Source organism: Balaenoptera musculus, chromosome 13, assembly GCF_009873245.2.
Source record: "Balaenoptera musculus isolate JJ_BM4_2016_0621 chromosome 13, mBalMus1.pri.v3, whole genome shotgun sequence".
Taxonomy (NCBI): Eukaryota; Metazoa; Chordata; class Mammalia; order Artiodactyla; family Balaenopteridae; genus Balaenoptera; species Balaenoptera musculus.
The window spans coordinates 1,722,600-1,743,199 of record NC_045797.1 but is presented as its reverse complement, the minus strand read 5'-3'; the positions used below and the strand labels follow the sequence as shown (position 1 = coordinate 1,743,199).

Genomic DNA, 20,600 nt, shown 5'->3' with positions numbered 1-20,600 from the left:
AGTAAATAGGTATATTTTTGCATTTTCATATATAAATACTTTATATATTTTTAAAATTTATTTATTTTTATTTATTTTATGGCTGTGTTGGGTCTTCGTTTCTGTGCGAGGGCTTTCTCTAGTTGCGGCGAGCGGGGGCCACTCTTCATCGCGGTGCGCGGGCCTCTCACCATCGCGGCCTCTCTTGTTGCGGAGCACAGGCTCCAGACGCGCAGGCTCAGTAGTTGTGGCTCACGGGCCCAGTTGCTCTGCGGCATGTAGGATCTTCCCAGACCAGGGCTCGAACCCGTGTCCCCTGCATTGGCAGGCAGACTCTCAACCACTGCGCCACCAGGGAAGCCCAATACTTTATATTTTAAAGTGACTTCTAGAGCTTCAGAAATACTGAAATTTGCTAGGTAGTTCACGGCCGTCCAAACTGAAGGCCGACAGAGGTTCAGGAAGTGTCTTATTTTGAGTTATCTGTGTACGTCCTCCTGGTTTTTGCATCTCATTTTGTGCTTCCATATGAACTTGTGGGTTCCTATAACCATGAGCCTTGGTCCAGAGCACCCTAAAATGTAAGCTAGAGCCGAATCTGCTCTAAGTGATTAAATGACAGCCAGCTGTAGTACTGATAACAGAATCGGTATGGCAGCACCTTCAAAGGGAAGGGAAAATCAATTTATAACTCATTGGTACATGTGAAAGGTGGACAAGATTTATGAAATCAAAGGTGGAGGATATTTTTTTCTTATTTAAAATTTTTTTTAGACAGCATGGTCATTTCATTTGGCATACGTATACTCTGCTTATTAATTTATTAAGGCCGATATCACACATAAATTTGAGTTTAGATTCAGACTCTATCATATAATAAATACTGAAAATCATTATTAAATGTGGTTATATCTGCACATCACTTTTCCTAGGAGTTAAGAGTACTTAGTCACACACAAAACCCTGAAGATGAAACTTCTTCATGTATTGCAAAGGGGACCTAGGTGGACCTCAGTGTCAGGAGGGGTATAACAGTCCTGGCACAGCTCGGGGCATGTGTGTGGGGAGGAGGGAGTGCGGGACCTATAGGGTTGGGACCAGAGCTGTCAAGCACGGTTAGAAGCCTTTTCAATTAAACTCACACATGTATTCAACTGGGCACAGTGCTGAAAACTGGGGATTTGGAGAAAGTTTCTTTAAGAAAAAAAATAAGTAAACCCAACTAAAGAATGAAACTTTAAGTTTCACAATAGGTGGCAAGCTCATAAGCTACAGTTCTTAGGACAACTTGAAGAAAGCGTCTTAACTACTGTACTGAGAACAGTGTCTGAGCACTGCCACCAGCATCTCTTCTGACGTGCTGTGATGCTGGGTCCTGTCATCCACAAGTGACGTCAACGCCAGCACGTGGTCCTCAGATGTTCTCTGAGGTACACTGACAAGGTACCGTGCTGGGAGGCCCCAGCTTACTTCTGGGTTTGATGATTTGCTAGGAGGACCCACCAGACGCAGCACATAGCCAACGATTTATTACAGGCCTGCTGTGCCTGGCACACACCAACATTCCAGACTCCAGAAGGAAGCAGGTGCTGGGTGTGGACCCACTGCCGCATAAGCATCTGGGCACAGTGACCCACCCTGGCACTTAAGGGGGCCTCCCCAAACCCAGACTTCCAGATGCCAGCCAAGGGTCAACCCTGCAAGCAGGGCTCCCAGCCATCGGCAGTCAGGCCTGCCACGGTGGCTCTTTTCTGCACAGATGCCGTATATACCTGGAAATTCACAGTATCACGTTAGCTCCTAATCATTTCCCCATGCCAGGCCGACACGGGGAATTCACAGCTGGTTATGCTAAAAATGTTTTTTTGTGTGTTTTTCATTTCCTTTCTTAGGACTGCTCAGGATTACCCAAAAAGCGAAACGAATACAAACCATCTAATGCTGTGCTATTCAGTAAAGAATTTTTAAAAAAAATCACTTAAGGAACTTTTATGTTACATAATTTTGTTTATGGACTACCAAAAAGTAACTGCTTTCATCACTAATAAAATTTTACTGCTTTCAATGTGGAGCCAGACTTTTTGATGGGCGGTTCAATACTGAGACACTTTTTAATGTATTTTTCCAAGCCAATCAAAATGGGCATGCAGCCAGTTCTTAAAAATCTTTGACCATAATTCATAATTCAGTTAATGTTAAGTTTTTTGGCCAGTTTTTACAAATGAGGAGGGATTCATTTGAAGAAAAAAAAGTGCAAATTTTCCTGGGCAATTATGACTCAAGAGGCATTCATTTGCCAAATGACAGGTTTTAAAATATTGTATAATTCAATATAATTATCAAACCAATTAAAAAGCATTTCCACTGGTCTTAATAAAATGTCACATGATATGACTCAGCATAACAAGCAGTATGTACACTCATTTATTTGTCCAAAACCTGGATAAAAAGCAAACTTCCACCCATGTTCAGATGATCACAGATCCTGAACGAATGAGGTTCCCCTATAAAACTCTACTTTGCATATATATAGATGCCTTTGATACGTGTCAGAGTCCAGCAGAGTTTCATCACTGAGCCTTTACCTTAATTGTGCTCACACGAAAATCGTCTTACTTTGCACCTGGCAAAATATTTAAAGTAACAACACCCCAAATCGTTCACAGTAATAGAATTTTTTCCTTGATGAACAGATCCTTTTAACGTGGAGCAAAATAAGCTATGGATATAAACAGAACCTAATGCAAGTGACGGGAAAAATACTGGCTTTCATCCATTCCAGGTAACACTTGAACATAATTCATAATGTGAGGTAAACTAGATATTTCTGAGCATGTCCAATAAAACACTGCAAAACATGTTTCGGAATGACGGGTGAGGGTGAAAGGTTAAGTGTATTGAATATGCTGATCCGATGGAAATCTAGCAGCTATTCTGTGGTTTCCCCATAAATTCATCATAAGATGGAAAATTATGAGAACTATACTTAAGATTATTGAAGGAGCACAAATGACATTTTAAGTGATAATTCCAGAAAATATCTGTAATTAAAAGGTGGTTTGGAAATTTGCACTTCATGAAATAAAATAATTTAAGAAGCATCTACTATATTAAGTAAAATCATGTAATGCATAAATAATACTTGAAAGCCAAGTTTTTAGCTCATTTATATTGTATTATTTGATAAGGATTCACTATTTACAGGGAAATGTAAAAAACTGTTCCTGACCAACATAATGTGATTGATTTTACACACTCATAGATATGGATGTTAAGCGGCTTATTCGTTTGGGTTAATGTGTTATTATTTTGTGTTAACATCTGAGTTTGGATGATATATTGGAAAATTAGAACCCCAAACTCAAAATAAAATGGAAAAGAAAGGAAGTTATGACCTGTTTTTAAGCATATTATTCTTGTGCATGTATTAACTAGGCTGAAATTACAGTGTTTGCATCTGTGAATTCTGGAAACATTCCTTATGATATAATCAGTAGAGGTAGGAGGAGGCATTGGGGGTTTGCACACTAAAGGCCTTGTCACCTGCAGGCTGGAGGGGTCCCCGCTCTATGCTGCTGGTCGGGCCGGTGCACCAGGCCCGTCTGCCTGACAATGCTCAGCCCCGAGCCCTGGGGGGTGAAGCTGGGCCTCCTGCTTGGCTGGAGGCCCCACTACCTCAGGTGGCAAAACCATCCGGCCAGGCTGCAGGACCCCAGACGAGCTCACGGGCCCTCTGTGACAACATCCGTCTGTAGGAGAGCTACACCGAAACAATGGGATTCCAAGGAAATGATTCCCTATCCTCAGCCAGGCCATGGTGCGGTCAGAAACCACCTCCTAGTACCAAAGAACGAGAGAAAACCTCCAGCATCCAACTGGGGATGAAAGAGAAATGTCCCTCATGTGTGAACAAGCAGCTCCCAGCGGGCTGAGGGTGAGGGCCCTAACGAAGTGAAGGAGTTGTTCCATGAGGGCCCTAACGAAGTGAAGGAGTTGTTCCAGAGAAGCCGGTCTCATGGAGCATCTAAATCGCCTGGATCCACGCTCCTTCCTTCTAATTTTAAAAATACAGGTGCAGTGCCGGAGAGGTAAGAATCCCTTCACTGCTGCTCTGGAGAAGCGGACGGTTCACGGCATACGTCTCTGATGCACTTACTATTGTAAGGCTGTCCTTCTGTGACCCGGGAGGACAAATATGGCCTCTGGTCAGAATTCAAAGGAAAAGCGGTAAGTCAGCACTTTCCAACAATGATCGACACGCCATCCCCTTTGCTCAGCACTCATACTCCTGGGAATTTATCTTCAGGAAATCTGATTGATAATCGCAAACAGCTTCTATCACGTGTGTCCCCACCCACAGGGCGCAGTGTCCAGTGGGACCCTGATACCTTCTCCACGAGCTCCTTTTCATCCTTTTGCGGTCAGCACGATGTGGCAGTGCTGTCCTTTACAGCCTTCCCTGTGGTGGAGACGGTCTCCGTCTACACTGCCTAGGACTGAACCACCAGGAGCACATAGCTTTGAGAGTTTGAAATGGGGCTCGTGCACCCAGGAAGAGAAGTTTTCCTTTTATTTAATCCTAATTAACTTAAATCTAAGCAGCCACCTGTGGCTAGTAGCCGCTGTACTGGACAGGACAGTGCTAGAAAATAATAACGATTGCGAACGGCCTGATAAGAAGGTGTTGTTATGACTCCCTTTTCTCCCAGGAGCGCAGGGACTTTCCCACGAGTAAGTGACTCGCCCATGGTTGGAAACCCAGTGACAGCAGAGAAGGACTGTCGCTCAGCCCAGCCGCCACCCCTGCAGTGACATCCAACGGCAGTCCCCTTCATCCCGGAAAGGATGCCACCCAGGCAAGCCGCAGCCCCTGAAAACTCCAAACAAACGCCCAGCAAATAGCTGTGAAAGGAAGCTGTCCACACGTGACAGGATTTCTTTCAACACATGAGGAAACAGTGTTCTCCAGCTACGACTATGTCAGTGGAAACTTTCAAACTGCACGTCGACATTAAGGGTACCTGACAGCCCTCACTGGTCTCCCAAGCTCTCGCTGTAATCAAATACCGGCCACAGGAATTCACGGGGAGGCACGGATGGGAAAAAGGCTTGATCAGATGGTCATGTCCTGTTATGCTGTCTCAGCATCATTCCATCCCGTTACACATTCTTCCCTAAATCCGCAGGATTCCGTGAAACCGCACAAAAGATACAGCACTTAGGATTTCGCAAAGTGACTTGGAAACAAAGCATCTTGACGGCACGACATAAAATGGGTGGGAGGAGCTATGCTTGAGGAAAATAGCACGCAGCGTCGTTAATCTGTCTTGAATTCTGCGTAAAATATTTCACATTATAGTACCTCGAACACGCGTCAAAACCCACAAGCCTCGCTTCGGATACTCCTGCGCCTTGCATCGTTCACCAACCCGTGTCACCTCCACAAATGCTCCTTTAGTCATGGGGACCTACTGTGCACCCGAGTTAAGGTGCAGGGTGGAAATTCATCGAAGTTAGGGTGGAGAACATTAGCAGTGGTTTATGGACAAAGTTACTATCTTCTGGTTTCACTGCAGCTTTCATATTGCCAAGGGGATCTAAGACCTCCCTTAATATTACCCTATTCAGGTAAAACCAAGGAAATGTTGGGGCAAGAGGCTGAAACACAGGAAAAGAAGTGGGTTAAGACCACAAACTTGTGGATCGAAGCCTGGCTGCAGAAAAATACACAAGAGCCAAGTGTGATGCCCTTGTTACAGGAAGTCCATTCTCAGATCGCAGCTGGCGGGTCTGCTGCAGAGAGTGGGACATGGCCCTAGAATCCGGCTACTCAAAGCCCAGACCTACCAGGAAACTTGCAACGTCTGGGGTGTGGTCCTCTGGCCACAAACTCCCATCCTCGATCCGGGCCCACATCAGCAACGTGCACGCGAGTGGGTGGTGGGTCCCGGGTGGCCCTGGGGTCTCCAGCCCTTGAGTATCTCGGTGACCCACAGAGAGTCCCCAGGCCTCCACCCTGAGAGACCGCAGCTTCGATTTCCTGTCGTTGGAACACTTGCCAGGAGCCCTGAGCTTCCGTCAAGGGTCCAATTCCCGTGAGGCCACCGCCTGCAGGCACACGGTCACCAGTCCAGCTGAGCCGGCCTCCCAGCCGTCCCCACCGAGGGGGCAGGCAGGGGAGTGAGGCCACCCCATGACGCAGCTGAATACCCACGAGGCCTGTGGAACGAAGGGGTCACCCAGCCGGGCCCATCCTGACCCACCCGTCACGAGGGAAGGTAAAGCAGTTCTCGTTTCACCCTTGGAAAGGTTGGGCTGGGGGAGTTGTTACGTGCCCATTGGAAACTGGGACAGTGTCCTTGTGCCCTTTTCAGTTCATCTGTGTTCCCTCTAAAGCCACCTTCTAGGTGCTCTTATCATCTAACATGAATGTATACTTGCTAAACCCTAAGCCTCACCCCGCCGCCCAGCCGTCCCGCCTTCTGGCATCCGCCTACCAAGGAAGCCCGAGGACGGCGGGTTCGGCTGGATCTTCTCCCTCGTGTTCTCCTGGATGATGTCCCAGAGCTGCCAGATGAACTTGGGGTGAAGGATGTAAAACGGTTGGTCTGGGTTTCTCTGACGGTGCTGAACATACGGAGTGAACAGGTTGTAATCCGGCTTCTTGTACCACTAAGAGGAAAAAAATAACACAGTCAGAGGACCACGCCGGGAAGAGGAAGCCGGGCAGTGCCCGCCTTGGGGGGTATTTAGAGGCTGAGGGGCCGGGCTGGGAGGGGATGCGGACCCCCTCTTCTGCAGGCACTTCTGCACTGGATGAGGGGGTGAGTACAGAGGTGGGGTCTGGCCTGGGGGGCTGGTGCCTTATTCTTTAGTAAAATGAGGGAGGAGGGCTAGGGCGGGGGTCACTGGACTTTTCTGGAAAGGGCCGGATAGTAAACACATCAGGGTTTAGGGCCGTAGAGTCTCTGCTGCAACTGCTGGGCTCTGCTGTGTATTTACTTGGAAAGCAGCCACTGAGGGTACAAGATGAATGGGCGAGGCTGTGTCCCAATAAAACTTTATTTACAAAAACAGGGGCAAACCAGAAAAAAAGAAAAAAAATAGAAACAAACAAAAAGAAGAAAAAGGAAGGAAAAAAATAGAAAAAACAAAAATAAGAAAAAGAAGGGAAAAAAAAGAAAGAAAATCAAAAAAACATGGCCGGATGGCCCATGGCCGTAGTTTCAATCACTGTATTTCAGAAATATGTTTTCCCAATCTAATCTCTAGCGCAGAAAGATGTCAGTAATCGCCTGGGTTTCGGGTCGGGTCTGGGAGACGGATGGGCGGGCACAGGGGACTCTGGAGCAGTGGGAAGATTCTGTTCCTTAATTGTGGTGCTGGATGCAGGACTGTATACACTTGCTACTACCCATCAAAATGTGCACTTACATCGGTTACACATAAATTACTGTAAGGAAAGAATAAACAGTAAGGTTCAGGAGTGTCTCAGGTGCCACCGAGAAATGGGATTTGGAGGTGTGTGGGGAGAGGCTCGGCCCATAGGGCTCTGACAGTCCTTTCAAACAGACACCTCGGGCAAAGATGGGCTCGGATGAAGATCCCAAGGAAGAGTCCCTGGTTGAATGGGGTCTGTGGCTTTAAAAATTTTGACAAGGACGGGCCAGATCATCTTTAGTGAACTGTGCCCCCAAACCCCGGGGCAGGGAGAGGGAAAGCAGGGGCACCCCGGGGCTCGGAGTCTGCGCCGTCTCCCCCAGACCCTCACACAGCAGAATCGGAGCCCGTGCCCCTGAGAGCAGCCAAGCCCCTCTGCCCACGTCCATTGGTTGGACAGCTCTGTGCCCTGGGCTGGGCTGCTTCCCGTGCAGGAGGGAACACGGGCCAACAGCCGGAGGCTCTCATGGGTCCACCAACAGCAAGAAAGCTGTCAGAACTTACAACTACAGAACCTCAGGCTGGAAGGAAGCTGACAGGTTCAAACACCCACTTGATGCTGGTTCTCAGGAGATGGTGTGTAGGAGAATCAACCAGAGAGCATTCTCGAAAACACACATGGGGGACTTCCCTGGTGGTGGCTCAGTGGTGAAGACTCCGTGCTCCCAATGCAGAGGCCCCGGGTTCGATCCCTGGTCAGGGAACTAGATCCCACATGCGTGCTGCAACTAAGAGTTCGCATCCCACAACTAAGGAGCCCACCTGCCGCAACAAAGACCCAGTGCAACCAAATAAATAAATAAATAAATATTAAAACAACAACAACAAAAAACCACACATGGAGGCCGGACATGCTCGGATTCCTGGGAAATGGGCTCTGACGGATACTCTGAACAGTGATTCTCCAGATGATGCTGATGTGAACTCCTGACTGAGAACAGTTATAATCATGCCGGCTATGTGTCCAGCCTCCGTCTTAGGACGCATGGTGACAGAATGCTCCTTCCAGAGGGACCATCGACTGTGGGCAGCTCTCCTGGATAGTTACCCCCTGGTGGGGCTGAGATCTGTTCCCACATTCATCTTAGGAAGCTGGCATCCTCTCGGGTCACGGCAGAACAAGTCCACAGACACTGGCACAGCTGACAGCATCGCTCACGGGGCTAAATTGTAACCGATCTTCCCAGCCCCCTTTCAGAACAAGTGCGCTGACTCTTCATGCCAGGTTTCCCCACAAGTAGAGAGGCCGTGGATGTATTGGTAACTTGCTTATATTTTGATGGCTAGTAATAACCTTGTTTACGCTGTATCGTATAAGATTAAAAAGATTTGGAGGCAGAAGCCAAGAGTGGCACACTCAGGAAAAGCCTGTGACACGTTCCACTTCAGTAATAAGGGTTCACAAAGCTTAGCCTTTCTCGCCAAGAACTTCCCATGTATTTCAAAAGGTCTTGTAACTACTTGAAAGGTGATGTAACCGTCTCACAATGGAAAAATTCGGAGTTTAAGCAGCCCAACCTCTGGTGTCGCTAGGACTTTCTGAACATCTAGACATTGTACATTTGTTTTTGTTTTTGAAATCCTCCAGAAAAACACTTCAGCATGAGAGGGACTTTGCTCAGCAAGGGTGCTACTGCTACCAGGACTCAAACCCTGTGAACATATGTGAATTTAATTCGCCCCCACACTCGGTTTCATTCTGCCTGTCAAAGTTTAATCCCTGACTCACTCCCATTATGTATCGGTCAAAGGCCACTGTCTGACCCTCAAGGGTAGGGGCACCAAGGAAATACTCACCAGGTGAAGATTTGCAGAATAAGGAGCTGGGTCCCAGGCCACCAAGATGACATCTTTATACAACGAACTGTCAATGAAGTGATGCCTGGGGTTGGTCAGAATCTGCAAACACATAGCAGAATCATTTCAAAACAAGGGTTTGGGCCTTCACAATTATATTTTAAAAAGAGGTAAAAATTTTAAAAAGGAGTTTTGGAGCAAGAAAAAAAATAAATGTTCCTCAGACTTTCTGGGGGGAGGGAGAGAGGCAGGCTTTACACGCTAAGGCACTCAGGAAATATTTAGACAAAGGAGGGCTTTCTTTTTTAAGAAAAGAACCAGGGATTTCCCTGGCGGTCCAGTGGTTAGGATTCCGGGCCTTCACTGCCGAGGGCCTGGGTTCAATCCCTGGTCGGGGAACTAAGATCCCGCAAGCCACGTGGCGCCGCCAAAAATAAAAAATAAAAAAAGAAGCAGCACTGGAGTCATCTAGAGGCACCAGCTCCTGATGGAACTCCTGGCTGAGTAAGACCTCATCAACGACAACTGCCCTCACCGGCCGCTGGAGAGAGAGCTGCAGGCCTAGAAGGACGGGGTTCTTAGGCACCTGCCGAGTGCCAGCCTCCGGACAAACTGGGCCCAGAGGCCAGGAGACGTGAATCCACCCGGTATGACTGCCCCCCCTCTGGGGCCCTCTCTGGTCCTGAGTGAGTCCTTCAGTCTCACCGGCCAATCATCCCCTTTTGTCAACTATAGTCTGGGGAGAAAAGGATGCATTTGATTTGCTTCATTTTTAAGATGGAATTTTCCCACAGTTTTTAAGATGCCCTCTTTTCCTTGGCATTTTAATATTTCTGAATTTAGGGTGTATCTCACAAGGGACCTGTATTTTAATTTGCTGGGGCTTATCGCCTCCTCTCTTAAAAGCTCTCGTCAGACAGATGAGGAATCTTCAATCAGTGGCGTCTCTGAATTCAGGAAACCGGGGCCTGTTTCTCACCTCTGCAGGCTGCGAGCCCAGAGCCCGACGAAGAAAGCTGGTCTTTGGTTCTGCAACAAACTCACCATAAATCGCTCATCACCCCATTTTTTTCTATACAGTTTGGAACTCTAGAAATTGGTGTGGTTTGTTCTGAGACTAATTTTGCTATGAATTTTGGAGAACATTCTTATTGAGAACATACAAAAAAGAGATATTTTCCTTTTTAAAATGTTCAATAACAAAGTAAAGTTTCTGAGCTGTTCTTCTGACGCTTGAATTCTGTTCCTTTGCTTTTCTCCCCTCCATCCCCATGATTTACTCTGTTTACCTTTCTTTTCCTCAGTTCACAAAATGCAATATGCTACATATATATATTTGTACCTCTACTCTGATTTTTCGTTTTGATCTTATTTACTCTTTTTTCCTACTCACAGGACACACGAATTCCCATTTCTCTGCATTTTCCCGCCCTAATTCTTTATAATTACAAGACCTTTAGAAATAAGCAAGGCCGTGGTCATGGATAACTGGGTGATTTCTCTTCATTCACCCAGTTAAGCTATTTACCTATAAAACAGTCCACCGTGAAAACAGTCCACCCATCTTACCTGGGAATTAATGATGCGGACGGTGGTTTTATTTCCAACATCCTTCTCGTAGCCACGTGTAGGAGCAGAGTTAAATCTCAAAACTGCATCGTGGGAATCTGAGGGCACATAAGTGACAAACTTACTTCTTTTTTTCCCTCTGCATAAAAATCAGCATAATCTAGGAAAATATCTTAAAGCAAATCTTTCAATACCTGAAGCTAACTCGACCCCAGTAAAATTCAGGTACCCACACACACACTGTTTGGCATACTATTTATTTAGAATGAGATCCTGGCTGGGGGCAAATAAACATAAAAACATATCAATCCATTACAAGTGGTCCTATATCATCTAAGTTATATTTAGATACTTGGTATGTGTTCACGGTCTTTAAAGACATGCTTTGCACAGGAAATTTCAAGACATATGTGTGTATCTAGACTGCTTTGTGGAGTCTAATGTGTTTCCCAGAAACAGGGCTGAAAGCAGAGTTAATCAGCGATAGGGAATTTCTATGCGTTTTCTTCAGCTTCAAAAACCCCATGCACGTTCCTAATTAAACTTGGAGCAAACAACAAAGCCTGTCTGTGAGAGAGTGAGAAGTGCGATAACGTATCTCTGATTTGTCAAAGAGCCTTGTAGGTCCACGCTGCATGCACTGTGGCCAGAGCCTGCACCAGCCCCTAAAGCAGCCGGCCTTCTTCTTGCGCATCTGCCGTCCCTTCTGAGGGTCTCCTTGGGAGGTTGCTTCCACCTTCCCTAAGCAGCAGACACTCAGCGGGCATGCCAGCGTTAGAACCACGTGACGAAACAGCCTGCCCTTCTCCACAAGCTCAGAACTCAGATGAATTTGGATGCCAGTTTTGGGCATCAAAATCACTATACTTTTGGAACACATGCCATCCAAAAATCCTACAACATTCTTTTAGGGGAAATTTTCCAGGAGTCGGCAAGCTATGGCATATTTTAGTGAATAAAGTTGTACTGTAACACAGACTCACTGGTGTTTATCTGTCGTCTGTAACAGCAGGGTTGTGACAAAGTCCCTATGGCTCACACAGCCTAAAACATTTACTACCTGGCTCTTAAAAAAAAAGAAAAGAAAGGTTTGCCAATCTCCAGATTCGACGCAATCTATGCTTTGCATAAATGATGCCAAACCCCCCCAATACTTCCAATTTTCTTTCCTTCACAATTTAAGTACACATTTGCAATTTGGGTGGGTAATGATTTGCCTTATTATTTATTATTATTGAATAGTATTTTGTCATAAAAATTCAAATGATACTTGAGCTAGAAAAGTCAGGTCACCCACAGCAGTGGTTCTCACTTTTTGGTCTCCGGATGCCTTTATACTCTTGAAAATTACTGACAACCCAGAGACCTTTTGTTTATCTGGATTACAGATTTCAGAATATATCACATTAGTGAGTAAAACAGAAAAATTGTAAATGTTTATTAATTTATCTGTAAAATAACACTTTATGAGAAATAACTACATTTCAAAAAATCGTGAGAAGAAGGGCACCGTTTGAAACGTTTGCAAATCTCTTTAACGCCTGGCTTTTTAGAAGAGAGTTGGTTTCATATACCTGTTTCTCTATTCAATCTGCTGCAATATATTGCTTTAGTTGAAGTATATGAAGACTCAGATATATCGCTGCAAATGGTGGGAGTATTTCAAGAGTCTTTCCAGATGACTAGGAATATTCTCCTCTGATACTTCATCGTAACTCCACAAGAGCTAGTTTCTGAAAGGTTAGTGGCAGTGTGGAATGTGAAACAGTATCAATTTTTGTGCTCTGTTACACTAAAATCCATTAGTTAATCTTGCTCTTTAAATGGATGATTCATCAAGAAAAACAAACAACCCAGTCAAAAAATGGGCAGAAGATCTAAACAGATGTTTCTCTAAAGAAGACATACAGATGACCAACAGGCACATGAAAAGATGTTTAACCTTGCTAATAGAGAAATGCAAATCAAAACTACAATGAGGTACCACTCATACAGGCCAGAATGGCCAGTACCCAAACGTCTACAAATAGGAACTTCCCTGGCGGTCCAGTGGTCAAGACTCTGCTTCCACTGCAGGGGGTGCGGGTTCGATCCCTGGTCGGGGAGCTAAGATCCTGCATGCTGCACGGTGCGGCATGGCCAAAAGTTAAAAAAAAAAGAAAAGTTTACAAGTAATAAATGCTGGGAGGGTGTGGAGAAAAGGGAACCCTCCTACACTGTCTGGTGGGAATGTAAGTCGGTGCAGCCACTGTGGAAAACAGTACGAAGGTTCCTTAAAAAACTAAAAATAGAATTGCCATATAATCCAGCAATCCCACTCCTGGGCATTTATTTGGAAAAGACAAAACTCTAATTCGAAAAGATACACGCACCCCAATGTTCACAGCAGCACTATTTACATAGCTAAGACATGGAAGCAACCTAAATGTCCATCGGCAGAGGAATGGATAAAGAAGCTGTGGTCCATATATACAATGGAATATTACTCAGCCATAAAAAGAATGAAATGACGCCATTTGCAGCAACATGGATGGACCTAGAGATTATCACACTAAGTAAAGTAAGTCAGACAAAGACAAATATATGATATCACTTATATGTGGAATCTTTAAAAATGATACAAATGAACTTACTTACAAAACAGAAATAGACCCACAGACAGAAAACAAATTTATGGTTACCAAAAGGGGAACGGGTCGGGGAGGGATAAATTAGGAGTTTGGAATTAACATATACACACTACTATATATAAAATAGGTAACCGACAAGGACCTACTGCATAGCACAGGGAACTATATTCAATATCTCGTAATAACCTATAATGGAAAAGAATCTGGAAAAGAATATATATATGTATGTATAACTGAATCACTTTGCTGTACATCAGAAACCAACAAACATTGTAAATCAACTATTGAGTTGGCCAAAAAGTTCCATAAGATGGTATGGAAAAACCCAAATGAACTTTTTGGCCAACCCAATATATTTCAATTTAAAAAAAAAAGGATGATTCATCCATGTATATTTGGTAACACTGTGCAACGGTCATTTGGAAGCCATCAGTTCAATAAGTAATGCAGATCTTTCAAATATTGAAGCATTTCATTATAAAGTATCAAATATCATTAATGTCACCATGGATCTCATCACTTTTTAAGTTTGGGAAGCTTCCGAGCTCAGGGTTGAAAGCTTTAATTTTATCATTGGCAACAAACACTGTCAGTTATTTTCCTAAAAGTGAAGGCTTACTTACTTCCTTTTTGAGAAAATATCTGCCAAATGTCCAAGTCTAAATTACGTATGTCTGTCAGTCATCTGTTTCAAGTTTAATTGTGTTTTGTGACAAAAGTGGCTAGTGCCACTCACAGCTCAATCACATCAGTGACCTTCCATCGGGGGTTGGTTTGCAGAAATGCTTTCATGTTATTTCCCATTTGGTCTTAAACACACATGTACTTCAAAGACTGAACTCTAATAAAACGAATCATTTTTACTGCTTCATTAAGGACATCCATACGTGGAACTGGCATGCTTTGCTTTCACTGCTAAGCTTGGCAGGAAAACATTCCGTGGGGACTAGTACAGTTGGGTACCACTGCCTTGATCTGTGCTAAGAAGCAGTTTTATCCACTATTGCTCCTGCATCATCCGTTCCGATGTCAACAGTTAAAAAGACCTCTGAGTACTATGATGAAAATTGTTCTCACCTTGTGAGCCCCTGAAAGGATCATGGGGGCTCCAAGTGCAAGGCCAGACACTATATGACCTGCTCACCTGGGGCAACTCTCCCATAGGCAGGGAGTGAGGGGGGGGCCCAGACAGTGGGGTGGCCTCCTGGCACTCAGAGGTAACCAGGATGGCACCAGGGCAGGAAGCAGGATGCTGGCACTCCTGGACCAGTTCTCCCACCGAACCACGCCACCCTTAGATATGGCCTCCGTCTAGAGGTAAGGTGAACAAACTGAGAATGCCAAGCAGTGGGTACATTTCTAATTGATTACGTAGAAATTCCTAACAAATCATATCACCCCAGAAAATGTCCCAGCTTTTAAAAGCCGGTGTTCTACACTGAGGTGTGTTTTAAGCCTTAGAACAACTTGACAAAGCACAGGGCACAGAAAGGTAATCTAGGTTCACTCCTTTGGAAGTCGTATGAGGCTGAAGAGTTAAAAGCCAATTTCATGGAGGACACAGAGGGGTAGGTAGGGATGGGGCTGCTGTGGACGAGACTGAACTTCCCCCAGCTGGCCGGGAGAAGAATGGACCAGGATGGGAGGGGACGTGTGGGGAGGACGAGCTGAGAGAGTCCGTCACGTGGACACATTCGTAAACGTGCACCTGGCTGTGCTTCTCCCAGATAACCACCTTCAAAACTAAGCTGTCCATTCACATTTACGGAGGGAGGAACGGATCAGACAGCCGGCACAGGGGAAGAAAGCAGAGCGTCATTTTTGGAGACGGCATTTCCAGGCTGGAGCCATGTCACGTTGACCTTGAGAGCAGAGCCAGACTAAGAGCATCATTGAGGAAGATGAAAAACTCTGCAAGGAGCCGCCAGCCAGAAGGCGGAGCAGCGCGAAACCCCTGCCCGGCCCTGGGCACTGCACCCCCACCTCCCCCTTCCCTTCCCGAGCTCAGGAATCTGCAAGGGCAGCCAGCGCCTTCAGTCTTTGGGGAACGGGGAATGGCCTGCCAAAGAGGTGATTCTCCTCTCTCCCAAACCCACCGCCCTGGTCTGTCTCGCCTCACTGGGACTCCTGCAACGTGCTTACTCCCATCTAGGCTCTGCAGCAATCTTTCCGTAAAGAAACACTGACCCATCACTCCCCTGCTTCAAAGATTTCAGTGCCTCTGCACCACGAGGCCAAGGGGCCGGAGCTGGAGTTTCTGGGACCCAGACTGGGGTTCAAATCTGGCTCTACCCTCTGTGTCTCTGGGTACCTTGGTTTCCTTACCCATAAAAAAGGAATAATCGTGTCTGTCACTTGGCATCGCAAGGCTTGTTCACAGATAAAAGCATTGAGGATGAGACCTTCCCTGCAGTAAACACCCTGGAAGTGGTATCTATTATTACAATCATTATGAGAAGTCTAATTTCTGGGGAATGACATCCAGGAGCACGAGGCGGTTGACCGCCTGCCCCCCTGTCCAGCTTACCTGTCTGCTCCCCACCCCCAGCCCACAGTGGTCCCCAGCCCTTATCACCCACACACTGCGCTGTTTCTCATCCAACTGCTCTGCTGGCCTTTGGCCTGGATTCCCCTCCTCAGACACCTGCCCTCGCGGCGGGGCGGGATTCCGCGGTCATGTCCTCTCTGTCTGTCTGCGCATCTTTCTGTCCTTCTAACCGTGATACTGGAATTGTCTGTTTACAGTCTGTCTTTCCCACTAGCAAGCGGAGGATCTGAGGGTTAGGGCTGGGCCCCATCCGTCTTTCTGTCACTAGTGGCGAGCACAGTATCTGGTGGAGAGTTGGGGACCCATGCTTGTTGAATGACTATATGACCTGCTTTCTTGCTTTTTTAAGGTTAACAGGATGCCAAATCCCAAGCTCGCTATGGGAAGATGCCCCCTCCCTACACAGCCTCCTCCCTACCCTCCCATTTCCCACACACTTCCCAGAATCTGAGTTTCAAGTAACAGATCCTGACCTCCCATTCAAGGCGACAGCTGTAAGTTCAGAGTACTTTTCTCATCTGCAGTGTGTTTCCACGGGATTGCTGCTAGTGATCTCGCTACCAAATTATTATTATTTACAGGAATGGGTGAAAAAAAGATCATCTCACCACTCTAGAAAAGAATGTTCCATGTTTCCAAAACAGTTCAGTTTGCTTTTCAATAACATATTCAAAGTGGAGGTGTTTAAACAATTACAAGGTATGATGACTCAGTCTAACAGAACTGGGGAAACAGGACGGCACTGCCCAGGGAGCGGCCAGCAGAACCACTTGCAACCCTGGCGCCTCCCTGGTCCCCTGGGGGAGGGGCAGGGGCTGAGCCCTCAGGAAGGGCGGGGAGGGGGGGGCAGACAGGGGGCAACCCGCAGGAACTTTCCTAGCTCTGCCCTCAGTTTTTCATAAAACCACGACCTCGTGCAAGACTTCTAATCTTCACTTAGCCAATTCACAAGTAGATGCTTAGGGGTGAAGATGAATTTAGCTAAATAGTACAGCATGCCCGGTTCCAAGTTTCCTGAAGGACTCTGCTATGTGAATTTGTTCTCATTAGGAGAGGTGTTAACAACTGTGTGTTGATAAGCCTCTGTATGTTCAGGAGAGTTGGAAGGAGAGATGTCAGCACATGGCAGGCACAGGGGCTGATGCTGAGAGACGCCAGCTTATAAAAAAGCGAGACTTCTTGTCTTTACAAGTTGAACTGTGTTATGTTACATACTCTTAAAAAGGTATCGATAGCTATAAAATTGGATTCCAAGGAACTGAGGCAAAACAATAGAGAATTTAAAAAATTTTCTGAGTGTGTTTGTTCTTCAGTTACCTTTCTACTATTCTAATCATGAACCTTTGTAGAAGTGCAGACGCTATCAATTAAATGTGGATACTAGAAACTAACAAAGATATAAATGACGTGCCATGTTCCCCAGAAATGTGGAACTCCCAGTGTCTTTCACACTCTCTTCCAAATTCTGAATAGAGGAGAGTTTACAAGACTCCGGTCAGGGGTCAGGGATATTTACACCAGAATATAGAGCAAGGGAATTCTCCAGGCAGGTGAGAGCACGGCAAATGTGCAGCTATGATGTGGTGGGGCTTAAAACAAAGCAAAAAAAAAAAAAAAAAAACCAAGAGCAAGTCACCGCCTGCTTTGAAGCGTGCTGCTTAAATTCCTTCTTCCATGATTAATCATGGTCCTCGGAAACCAGAGAGAAGTGTGGCTTTACTTGGCCCTGGGGGCCTCTGAACCAATGCTCCTTCCTAATTGGTAGCAGCCGCTCGACTCGGCTTTGGCTGCAAGCTTATGTGACACACAGACAGCGTGATTACGAGTCTGCTTAATGTCAGCTCGGGGACACTGGGACCCCAGGCTGCAAGTCCAGACTTGGGCCTTGTTTTTTCAACTTCTTAAAACTTTCACATTCAGCCTCATTCCCAAGAGCCTGTGGGAGGAGGTCTGGGCTGTGCAACCTGATGATAAGGGTGTCACCCGATTTCAAGATGGCTCTGGGGTATCAGCCACTCTTTGAGGACACGGAACAATGAATGGGCCCCTGAAACAACGATTCCTTTCTATCAAGTGGGCAGTGCCCCCTGAAGGTCACGTCCAGGTCAGCTACGAGCTAACACCATCCACCTGTGAGAATGTATGTTTTACATCTGGCCTCAAGGCAGACGCTGTGTCTGATCCACACTTGTTTTCTTGGTACGTAGCACGGAAGCCAGCACAGAGTAGAGGCTACACGCGTGTTTGCTAAATGAGCCTAAAGGGTCACGGGTGCAGCGCCAGGATGGGCTGGGCGCTGAGGGGACTCAGGGGCGTTAGACTAGCCTGCAGGTTCCTGGGGAAGAAGGGCTTCTGCATCCAGATGCAGGAACCCTCCCGAGCTGCCTGCCTGCCAGCCTGCCCCGCAGATTTGGGGCTTCAGGCAGCAACATCAACTCTTATCTGCATTTCCAGCCAGCCTACCTTCCCGCCCTGCAGACTTCAGATCTGCCAGCCGCTAGGACGGCAGGGGCAAAGCCTTAAAGTAAATCTTTCTCTCTACACATATCCCACTGGTCTGTTTCTCTGGAGAGGCCAGACTAACAGGGCTGTTCTCCAGGGCTCAGGCATGGACTTGAAGACAGTTCAGAAGGGAAGATGGAAGCCCAGGCTGCGACTGGTTATCTGCCATCCTGGAGGAGGTCCCTGGGAGGCGGCTGGGACCCAGAGGCTGGGTGTGTGCCAACCTTGGAGGTGACGGTGCCCACCGGATCAATGCTCTCACCAGCTGTCGGGCTCTCCGCAGAGCCCAGGGACAGGGATTTTAGTCCTTGAGCGAATTAAAATGATCATCCTGCAAACTCCTCTTTGGAGCTGCCCCCTAAGGCTCGTCGCCAGCGGGGTTTCCCCTGCTGTCCTTTCTGCTCCCCCATAATCCTGCCACGTTAAGGGTTCATCAGGGGTGCAGGCCCGGCTGGGAGTTGTCAGTGCAGAACGTGGGCTCTGCAGGAGGTGGCTCCTGAGACAGGGGCGGTGAGGGGGCCGCGGGCTTCCCCTTCCCGGGCCCCCAGCTCCTGGGAGGATGCCCGTCGCTCCGAGTCTCCGCAAAGGAGACCTCTGCTGGGATTCCACCCGCCGAGGCTCACTCCGTCCCAGGGAAGGAAGAAGACCTAAGACCTTCCAGAAGCACAGTGCCGGAGCGGCCACCCTGGGGGCGGGGGGGCCGCGGGGACCCACCTATCTCTTCGCCCAGGGACGAGTTGAGGATGGCGCCGGCCGACGTGACCACGGCGCAGGTCCGGAGCCCGCGCGGGAGCAGCCGGCCGAGCGGCACGGCGGGGACCAGCGCGCGCCAGCCGAGCGCCGAGAAGGGCGGCTCGCTGCCGTCCAGGGTGCGCACCCGCACGCGGCCCCGCAGGGCGCACAGCAGCTCCGCGCGGCTCCGCCCGGCCGCCCGGCGCCCCCGGAAGCGCACGCCGTGCTTGTTGGCGCGCAGGTAGGCGCCCATGGCCTTCTGCAGGCGCGGGTGCAGCATCCGCGCCGACGCGTCGCCCTTCCAGAGCCGGCGCAGGAGCGCCCGGGACGCGGACGCGTACAGCCGCTCCCCGTCCTCGCCCACCCCGGGCGCCGCGCTCCGGCTCTGCCTCCGGGCCCCTCGCTTCGCCCGCCGCCCCCGGGCCCGGCGCGCCGACCGAGCCCCCTCCGGGCCCCCCGACGTGCCCGGAGCGGCGTCCTCCGGGGGGAAAGCGCTTTGCGATGTTCTCCCCGTCTGGGGCGAAAGGAAGTCGTCTTCATTTTCAAAGCCGTCTGGGGCCCATGCCCGCAGGTCGCCCGGCCCCGCGGGCAGCGGGCCATACGGGTGTGTGCGGGGCAGCCCCCTGCGAGCGTCCGCGCCCTCGGGCAGGCCCTCCGATGCGCCCATGATGGCCCGCTGCCTTCCCTGCGCCGGCAGCAGCTTCCTGGTCTCCAGGAGGGAGAAGGAGCTGGGCGCGGGCTGGGCAGGGTTGCTGTCGGTGAAGTACAGGAAGACCACCAGGAAGAGGAGAGCCCAGGCGAATATCCCGCAGAGCGTTCCTTGTCTCCATTGCTTCAAGTGTGGTTTCATGGCAGGTCCGCGGGGTCAGCACCTGGCGTCCCGAGGCGGCGGGAGGCGGGATGGACCTGAAAAACAGCCGGGTGTCTCGGTGAGGCGCGCGGGACAGCGCTGGGGACGGTCTCTTTAGAGGGTCTCGGGAGGGTTAGAAGGGGCATCAGAAACCAGGAGCTTCGGCTAAATTCAGGGGTCATATGCCCCCCACCCTCATCACGTCTGCAAGGCAAGGGGTCCCACTGAGGCAGGACGTAGATGGCCCCCCCCCCAAGGTAAGCAAGTGGAGATTTGTTCCCTGTGGCCCGATACTTCCAGACGAGAATAGCAGGACAATCGAGACAGGAGGCTGGGCCCTGCCCAGACAGAAGGTAAGAGACCACGTATTCCTCATTCTCGAAGTCAGGAGACTTCCCTGCCTAGAAAGCTCCTTGGAGGTCAAAAAGGGAGTGATGTCAACTCTACCCATAGGCCTCTCCACTAGAATCCATCTCGGCTAAGAGATGCACACACCCACGGGGGGGACCCTGAGGTATACCAAATACAGACTCTCACCATGAGCCTCTGAGAT

At 48.3% G+C, this 20,600-nt stretch overlaps 1 protein-coding gene across 1 annotated transcript in view; it reads right to left on the bottom strand.

Moving 5' to 3' along the window:
* Positions 1-20,600, bottom strand: part of ST6GAL2 (ST6 beta-galactoside alpha-2,6-sialyltransferase 2) — a 65,385-nt gene that overhangs the window by 8,714 nt on the left and 36,071 nt on the right. Inside the window, exons 2-5 of the mRNA XM_036872286.1 lie at positions 19,180-20,103; positions 10,786-10,883; positions 9,217-9,318; positions 6,477-6,651 (exon numbers count right to left, since the gene is read on the bottom strand). Coding sequence (XP_036728181.1) covers positions 6,477-6,651; positions 9,217-9,318; positions 10,786-10,883; positions 19,180-20,047 — 1,243 coding nt within the window. The 5' untranslated portion in view covers positions 20,048-20,103. The remainder of the gene's footprint in view (positions 1-6,476; positions 6,652-9,216; positions 9,319-10,785; positions 10,884-19,179; positions 20,104-20,600) is intronic.